General features: G+C 43.8%; 1 protein-coding gene across 1 annotated transcript; it reads right to left on the bottom strand.

The window, feature by feature from the left end:
- Nucleotides 1–3,361: 3,361 nt before the first annotated feature.
- On the bottom strand, nt 3,362–8,671 carry LOC136463603 (uncharacterized). Its single transcript, XM_066462588.1, has 6 exons — nt 8,355–8,671; nt 8,117–8,170; nt 7,499–7,572; nt 4,944–5,061; nt 4,790–4,848; nt 3,362–3,866 (listed from the first exon to the last, which is right to left on the bottom strand). Exons 1-6 carry the CDS (start codon nt 8,493–8,495, stop codon nt 3,788–3,790), a joined length of 525 nt encoding a protein of 174 aa, XP_066318685.1. The 5' UTR covers nt 8,496–8,671; the 3' UTR covers nt 3,362–3,787.
- Nucleotides 8,672–9,640: the final 969 nt, after the last annotated feature.

Below are 9,640 nucleotides of genomic sequence, written 5' to 3' on the forward strand. Positions count from 1 at the left end.
TTTTTTGCTGCTACTGACTGGACGCGCCGGTCCTTCAGAGACCAGCGTCCGGTCACTTACAGTGACCTCCACCTTTTCTGTCTAGGGCACCGGTGGCACCGTCGGACTGTCCGCACTCTACGGGCAGACACTCCACCGGTGAAGTTCCTAACCCTTGCTCAAATGTGCCAACCATCAAGTGTATCATCTTGTGCACATGTGTTAGCATATTTTCACAAACATTTTCAAGGGTGTTAGCACTCCACTAGATCCTGAATGCATATGCAATGAGTTAGAGCATTTAGTGGCACTTTGATAACCGCATTTCGATATAAGTTTCACCCATCTTAATAGTACGGCTATCAAACCTAAATGTGATCACACTCTCTAAGTGTCTTGATCACCAAAACAAAATAGCTCTTACCATTTATACCTTTGCGTTGAGCCTTTTGTTTTTCTCTTTCTTCTTTTCAAGTTCAAACGCTTGATCATCACCATCCTCATGTCATGGTCTTCATTTGCTTCATTATTTGGAATGTGCTACTTATCTCATGATCACTTAATAAACTAGGTTAGCACTTAGGGTTTCATCAATTCACCAAAACCAAACTAGAGCTTTCAACTGTGCCAGCTGTGGCCGCACTGAAAAAATTGCAAAAATGACACTCGAAAGATTGACTCCTTGATAATGATGACACTCGAGTGGATGACAAGTGGATCCATCTGTGTCTATGAATGTGGGTCCAGTGTCAAATCTGCAAACGACCAATGTTTTGAGTCCCATTTTTGCAAATCGCCCGACGGCACTGTAGACATGGTGGTAGTTCGCCAGTCGTCCTGTGCGACGTGGTTCCCACCGTGGTCTTTGTCATCATCTCCTAGTTTTCTGGGGCATCGTATGGGAGTTGGTGGCCGCCCCCAGGTTGCCGATCGCCTCATTGTCTTGAGGATCGGGGGACCACAATCCCTATCGTTGGGGTCATGGTTCCCGCCAGCCTGGATGGCCTCTAAGTCAGGGCCCTTGTCGTGGATCCCATCCGTCGCGGGCAGGATTGTACTCTCGTCTCGTCGGGCTGTATCTAGCCGGTGGTCATCGTACCTGTCGTCACCGCTTTGCGCGGTATTGTCTTGTCTGTGCGGCGTGGCACAGGGATGGCTTCTGACCGGACCGAGGTGACTACTGTCCCCTCCGTCCTTGCGGAGTTAGTGCGGCGTGCCTGTTCTTGTCAGAGTAGGCACGTTTGGCTAGGCTCGACCTCTACCTGTTCCTTCCAGCGGTCATGACGGGGGAGAGGTCGTACGCCTTTCCAGCGCCGTGTGGCTAAGGCATGAAGGAGGGGTCATGGCTGATCCCGGCCTTAGTGTCCGGTCTGGTTCGCTTGGCTTAGCTGGGCCTTAGTTATTTGGGCTTTCGCTAGCTGGTGTATTGCGGGCCGCATGATCTGCTAACTAATCGATGTTTTGAGACACTTGGAGTTATGACTCCGACAATAGGAAAACTCGCTAGGCTGCTCAAAATTCGCTACCCTAGTCAAATTAAAGAAGCGTGAAGCACACATGGTGGAGGAATGTCTGACGATGACGCCAAGAGGTTGGAGCTATGAGCACTATAAGCCTTTGATAGTTGATTGATCGAACCTGATACAAATATAGGGTGAATGCTGTGTTCATTTTTCAACGGGAAGCTGGCAGGACAGCTCCTAGTTATGTATCATTACAAAAGAGGGAGATATATATGATGATGTGAATATTTGTTCAACTATAGAAACATTTGATGATGCCATGACAGTGAGTATTAGTAATGTCCTCCCTCCATTCCAAACTACAAGACATCTTGACTTGGTTAGATACATAACTTTTTGATATATACTTAGATATACACTATATCTAGATACACATAGATATATAGTGAAAGTAATGTATCTAGAAAAATCAAAATATCTTATAATTTAAAATAAGGAGAGAATATTTGAGGAGGTTTTCTCTTGGATGCTGGTGGTGAGCTACGTGGTCTTGGTTGCTTAGGAATGCATACGCAGTGTTACAAACTTGCAATGCATCACGCATGCACATGCCTGGCAGTGACAGCGGAATTTTTTATTTTTTAACCTTTTTTTTATTTTCATAAATATATCTTTAGAGAAAAGATTTTATAATTTAGACTCTTATCTCGACGTCATCATTGCTGGCGTCGAGCTTACATTTTCCACGAGTATGACATAACAACAAGCTCGGGGCGCCAGGAGCTGACCCCGTAGCTCATGGCAGTGCTGCGGCAGCACATTTGGCAGCGCGCATGCAGAAGAGGACATGGGGGTGTGTGGCCAAGCTTTGTCCAGTTATAGTAATAGGCCATGAATGCTGCCTGCCAGACGCTACGCTCGCGCGCGCCTGCCTTGCAGTTGAACGCAGCCCCAAAATTTCAAGATCAAAACGCAGAGATCAGAGAGTGAGATTAGTCAAGATCATCACCTTCATTTGCGTGCGCTTGTTCTGGAACCAGAACTTGACCTGGAGGGGCTCCAGCCCCAGCTCCCGGCTCAGCTCCTTGCGCTGCTTGTCGTCCGGGTGCGGGCATTCCTTGAAGAAACCGGTCATCCACGAATCAATCAATTTCAGAGGAAAAGATGAGTATTTTGTGAGTGACGACGAATTAATTAATACTTCTAGAAAATATGGAAATCATGACGACTAACATTTAGAGACCGAGTGAGGAGCATTCAATGATACATAACTAGGAGCTGAGCCGGGAGCTGGGGCTGGAGCCCCTCCAGGTCAAGTTCTGGTTCCAGAACAAGCGCACGCAAATGAAGGTGATGATCTTGACTAATCTCACTCTCTGATCTCTGCGTTTTGATCTTGAAATTTTGGGGCTGCGTTCAACTGCAAGGCAGGCGCGCGCGAGCGTAGCGTCTGGCAGGCAGCATTCATGGCCTATTACTATAACTGGACAAAGCTTGGCCACACACCCCCATGTCCTCTTCTGCATGCGCGCTGCCAAATGTGCATGCGCGCTTGGCCACACACCCCCATGTCCTCTTCTGCCGCAGCACTGCGAGCGCTGTAAGCTCGACGTCAGCAACGATGACGTCGAGATAAGGATCCAGATTTTGAAATCTTTCTTCAGGACATATTTGTGAATTTTTTTCAAAAAACTAGCAAAAAAATAAAAAATTCGGCAGTGACAGACTCTCAGTCTGCCACTTATCAGTTGTGAATTAATTCGGTTGTGTTACTAATATTCCTTTAAACCATGTGAAAATAACGCGCAGGAATGTGTTAATGTGTCGAGCGTGGTCTACGTAGCTATGCGCCACCTTGTAAAGTTGTGAAACTGAAAAGGGAACCAAAGACTGAATCATGGGGCGAAAGAGGCACAATATCAACGGCATTCTGCAGATCAAGCATATCATACTACCGGTGTAGTTCCATGGAATTTACAGCAATATTCAGCAAAAGACAGAACAATGTTGTTCTATGCATGCGCTGGGCACTCCTCACAGGTGGGGTAAGCCAAAACAAATTGAAGCGTGGATTGCACGTTTACATGCATCAAGAGAACAGGACATATCAGCACAATCTTCAGGTCTAGCATAAAATGCACAGCTCCATTCACAATGATTACAAGAGCCTGTTGGAGGGGTAAGGTCACTTCGGCCCGTTTTTACTACAGTGTTGCTACAGTATTTTTATCAGATAAGCCGGAGCCGCTGCGAGCCGTGCCAAACGGGCCTTCCTCTTCATCTGTCACTAGATTACCAATATCTACTCGCCCCGCAATGAAAAGACATAGGCAATGATGGTTGATCTAGAAATCAGTGTCGAAGCACGATGTCATCACCTTTGATACAATTGACCTTGCGAAAGGTATGTAGCTAAGACTGTACCTGCAGGAACCAACAAATTGAAATTTCAGATTTGTCAATCAGTCCCCAGGCATTGTGAACCGACACTTCGACATGTTAGTACCCTCTGTGACATGAAGGGATGGAATTATGGAAATGGTTGCAAATGATCGAAATAGGAGTAAATCATTTTCAGTTTCATATTTTCCTCGAAAAAATGTATTGTCAGAAAATAATATGACATTGGTGTTGCAGGAAAATCGAAAATGGAATTATATGATTGAAAACAAATCAATATTGGTGGAGAATTGATAATTCTTAGCCAAAACACAAAACCGCACAACACCATACATAAGAACGACTAAGGAATGAATGGATGGTTGATATTCACAAGTCATCAGATATACATATTACAGCAACGCAAGGGAGTACTTAAGTGAAGGAGCTTTCAGTCGAGGACTTGTTGGGTTTGGCTGGGCTAGGCCTTTTACCCTCTTAGGCTTGTGGGTAAGGGTGGGGGAAAAAAGGGAATTTACATTAGTAATTATTGGAGGAATATGGGAAACTCGGAAACGATTGAAAAGACCTAAAGTTGTTTTCTTTTCCATATTTTTGTTTTCATATTTTCTGTTACCATTTCCATATTACCCTAAGATGCAGAACCTTACAAAAAATCAACCCTGGTAAATGGGATTTTCCATTTTTTTCACTTTTATTCCTACTCCCTAGAGACATGTCAAACAATTCTTTCAAATTTCATTTGCTCAGTATATCATGGATATAAATACACAGTGATATCTCATGGGATGGTATCTGGCTACGAATGTTGGTCAATTATTCTTAAGGTGGCAAGACAAATAGAATTACCCCGCAAAAAAAAAAAAAGACAAATAGAATCAACGAGAAGAAATATAGCTGCCAGGGAATATGCTTAAATTCAATTACTCAAAGATAATTAAACTTACCAAACAAGGGCACCAAATTCCAAAATGATGGCCAGTAGAGTCAACAGCTTGCTGTGAACCTATTTGGTGCAGAAAAACATTGATTGTACAATTTGTATTGACATATAATTTATAAAATACACCTTTTACGCTAGAGCTTAGATTATTTACTTACATAGAGAGCACAGAATAGAGCAATTATGATGCTTGCAATGTATATCGCAGTGGCATATATTCGCACAGAATCAAGCATCATATCAAACTGTCTTTTGGGGCCTATGAGAAATGCTGTACTGCCAAACAAATGATCCCGGTATTAGTTGACAGGACAAAAGCATTTGAGAGATAAATAAATAATAGAGAAAGTTAGCCTGCCCCCATCACACAGGATAAACAAGTGCTTATGTCAAGGGCGTCGGTGCTCAAGGTAGCAGGCCCTCGACTAGGAAGCTGGTAGCTTGGGTTGGTAATGGCGTGGGGTTTATCCCCTGGACGCCCTATGTTGAAGGGGATGAGATTAAGATGAAGGGGGTGAGATTAAGAGCAGCAAAGGTAGATTAGGAGATAACTTGTTTCTTGATTCATCCTCATAAGCTGATTACACAGTCTATATATAGAGCAGCCCAGCCACAGGCGCCCAGCTCTGGTCTCCTCATTTCTCTCCCCATTAATCATTCTCTCATTACTCTAATCCCTTCCCCATAATACTTAATTGCTACTGATTTCAGCTGGGGTCTCCTTGGATGCCGCTCTGGCCCTTCTAGCCACATCCCTAGCCCTGGGGCGCCGTTCATATTGGCGCCCCCACATCACAGCTTATAAGACAATATACACTGCTGTACTGTGCTGAAGTTACACAAGCATCTAGCATGGCAACTTTTTGTTACAAGATAGTTCAAGAAGTTTCCAGTCCATCAGAAAAACAGATTGGGACCTTCTTGATACAGATACTAAGGGTGAGGGGATGTACTAATTTAGCATCCATCCAGGTGTAATAGTGAACAGTTCAGCATTAGTTATTAAACTAACATGCTGATATTTCCAGTGCCCAATACAACAAATGATTTAGTAGAGCCGTAGAGGAAGACCTAATGATACGTGAGCAGGTTCTTTGATATAAAATTGGGTCACTGATAATCTATGTTACACGGATACGTCCAGGAAGCCGCGTATCGCGTATCAGATACGTATCGGATACGGATACGTGTCCGATACGCCTAGGATACGTATCCTCGGAGTATCCGATTTTTTTTTTATTTTCGCGAATTATGGATACGTGGGCTGATACGTATCAGCCTTGTGGATACGGCCCAGCCCAGTAAACAACCCTTCCTCTGCCCTCGACGCCCTAGAGAAGAACGAATCGACAGGGAGAGCAGAAAAAGGAAGAGGAAGTGAGGAACAAATCGACAGGGTCGCAGATGCCGCACGCTCCGCTGCCCGCATCCGCGACATCCCCGTTCGGCGCTCTCGGCTCCGAGCTCCGAGCTCTCCGATTCGCCTCACAGGTACCGCCGCGCCGCTCTCGGCTCCGAGCTGCTTATCGCACTGCCGCCGATTCGCCTGGCCCAGCGAGCCGCTGCCGTCGGCCTCGACTGCCGATTCGCCGGAAGCCGCGCGCCGCTACCTCCACTCGCCTGGCACCGCGCGCCGCTGCCGCCGCCTGAAGCTGCTCGCGCTGCGCTCCGAGGCTGGCCTAGGGTTAGGACCTGAGAGCGGATTGGGGATTTGGGGCTGGCTGAAGTCACGAGTGGTGGCGTGGTGCCGCTGGGGGCTGGCTGAAGTGAAGTCTGCTCTTTACGTGGACTTTGGTGGGCCGTCGCTGGGCTGGACCTGAGCGGATGCTGCTGTTTCTGTGGTCCACATTATTCTTATTTTTATTTTATTTTTAAATAGTAAACGTATCCGCGTGTCGGGTTTTTTGGAAAATTGCCGTATCCGCGTATCCGTATCCTTCCGATACCGATACACGTATCCGTATCCGTGCAACTTAGCTGATAATCCCACACTTCTTAAGAGTAGTTTAGTTTCAAATTTTAGAAATTAAACTAAACTAAGGATTCTTAGTTGTATCATGAAAGTAGTGACTGATCAGTGCGAAATCTAGATTACCTAAACTTCGGCGATATCATCCCCTTCTAGTCGGTGTAAACTATAGAGGCTTGATCACAGTCTGTGGAAGTCCCTGGTGGCATGAATCATCCTTCAGACCAACAGGGCACTCTCCAGATTGATTTGGAGGTGGTTGTGAAACAGTTATCACCACGATCCTTAATGACAGTGATTATAAAGATGGGCTACCCCCTTCATAATGCGTTGCAAACTTACCTGAAACCTAACCATTATGTGTTTAACCTCCCAATCAAAGTCACAATTGTCACTAAGAATTAATTTTGATTGGGGGAGCTAAATGCAAAAATGGTCAGGCCCCAGGTCAGTTAGCTCTATTTGTGTGTGTGGGTGGGTGGGGTGGGGTGGGGGGCTCTATGGATAAATTCACACAATTACCAATCATGGTCAGCTGCTACCCAAAAGAAAAATAAATAAGTGCTGCATTCATGAGGTTAGTGAAGAACATACTACTCATTCATTTTATGATTTTAGTCCTAACAGTTCGTGCATCTATTCAATTTTACTGCAAAACCAAAATCTAAAGCAGAAAAAAATAGATTCTAACAAAGGGTGAAGATATATAAATTAAACAGATCTTTGGCAGCTAGTAAAACAGACCTTCCAAGGGCCATCAAATTGCCAAGGGTGAATGTTACCCCAAATTTCACTGGATTGAAGAAGACAAGCATTGACTGCAATAATAAACATGAAAATATCAAATAATCCATAAGTGTTTGAAATTGGAAAAATAAAAGGGAATTGCAAAAGACTGTAGGTATAAATAATGGGCACAAGTGCAACCACAGGAAGAACAGAAATTGCATTTTGTTTTTCCTGTGTTCTTCATACTATGCTGGATTATTACAATGAATATATCCTGTGATAAAGAATGAGGGCTGCTAGTGGCAGAATGCTGCCTCAAAATTAAACTACTAAACTACTTCAACAATCAACTTAAAACATTGTCATATGAGAAGACTTTAAAAGTTGTTTTTCTAAATAAAAGGAACTTAGGGACAGCAATACTGCTTCAATTATGGATTTAGCATATGCACAGATTATATTAATGATCTACTCTTCCAAAAAAAACATCTAAGGGGTGGACAATGTTACAGCTTGAATTAGTTGCCTAACCTATTAACAATCCTCAGAATGCTTCTTGTGTTGTCAGTTAGGACTAATCACAGATAATGTTGTTATCCCGACAAAGACTAGCAGCGGGGCAGGTGAACTCACCAAGAAGGTGCACGTCAGTCCGGCAGCTAAGCATATCGCGAAACCATAAAGCCTCTGCACACAAGAGGTCAGCAAGACATGGTTAGACAGCGGGACCGCATTGCTCGAGCCGAGCGATTCTACCGAGACTTGCTCCGAAGTTCCGGTGCCGATACCGGAGCAGGAAAAGAGCCGCAAAGCGAGATCCGCCGCCAGATCTGCGCGGAGACAAAGGGTGGGCTGAGGGATCCGTGCTTGCCTGGGTGGTGTTGAGGGTGCAGTGGCGATTGATGTCGTCAAAGAAGGACTGCTCCTCGGGCGGCGGCAGCGCCGACTCCTCGTCGACCTCCATGCCCACCAGCATCTTGGCCCGCTCCAGCGCGCCCCGCATCGTGTCCATGGCGTTCTGCTCCGTTCGTGTCCCCTTTACCCCTGCTGCAGCGAAGGGAAGAGACCGCGCTGCGCGCCTGCGCCGGCGATGAATAGTCGAGGGATCCCGGCGATAGGAGAGGAAAGATAAAAAAAATCCCTTCCAGCAGCAGCAGGAGCAGCACGACTGCACGAACACCTCGCTCGAACATTATTGCCGGGCCCTATTTTCTTTTAGGTGTTCAAAAAAATTTGGGAAAAGTCTACTTAACCCCCATCTTTTATACTTGGTCTACTTCACTCTCAATTATGAAACTGTCTATTTTACACCCTGAACTTTCTAAAACCGTCTATTTTACCCTAGACGGTTTTTAGCGGCGGTTTGCTACAGTAACAACGGGTCTGATACAGCAATTGGGGAGCTACAGTGTCGCGTTTTTAATTTTCTTTTTTTATTTATTTTCGGTGAATTTTTAAAAAATCATAGTAAATCATAAAAAAAACATAAAATAAAAAATCTAATTTTATTGAACTCCACATGAGTAGATCTACACAGTGAATATATAATACGGTATGCTTTAGTACAAATTTTTTTATAGCTTTAGATTAATTGGAAAATCCAATTTTGTCTGTAATTAATTAGAATTTATCTATAACTAAGTTATACATAGTCCAATGAATACGAAATTTTTACTATAGTTCAAGCATACAATAATTAGCGTAGCATAAAAATTTCACCACAATTGGACCATATAAGCTGCAGCTATGAATTATTTCAATTAATTACAGACAAAATTAGATTTTTCAATTAATCTAATGCTACAGTAAAAAATTATACTAAAGCATACCGTATTATATATTCACTATATAGATCTACTCATATGGAGTCCAACAAAATTAGATTTTTTATTTTATGATTTTTCTATGATTTACTGTGATTTTTCAAAGATTCACCGAAAATAAAAAAAATTCAAACCACCGTTACTGTAGCAAACCCACCGTTACTGTAGCAAAACCGCTGTCAAAAACCGCCCGGAGGGTAAAATAGACGATTTTAGAAAGTTTAGGGAGTAAAACAGACGTTTTCATAGTTGAGGGGTGAAGTAGACCATGTATGACTTTTTCTAAAAATTTTCACCCCAAAGTTTCAAATCTTGCGCATGATCTATTAAATAT

This window comes from Miscanthus floridulus, chromosome 7 (assembly GCF_019320115.1).
Source record: "Miscanthus floridulus cultivar M001 chromosome 7, ASM1932011v1, whole genome shotgun sequence".
Classification (NCBI taxonomy): Eukaryota; Viridiplantae; Streptophyta; class Magnoliopsida; order Poales; family Poaceae; genus Miscanthus; species Miscanthus floridulus.

Coding starts and splice junctions, on each gene's coding strand:
- LOC136463603 (XM_066462588.1), bottom strand. CDS start 8,495: ATGGACACGATGCGGGGCGCGCTGGAGCGGGCCAAGATGCTGGTGGGC. Junction 7,573..8,116: donor GACTGACGTGCACCTTCTTG/GTGAGTTCACCT, acceptor TTATTATTGCAG/TCAATGCTTGTCTTCTTCAA. Junction 4,849..4,943: donor CTCTATTCTGTGCTCTCTAT/GTAAGTAAATAA, acceptor TGCACCAAATAG/GTTCACAGCAAGCTGTTGAC.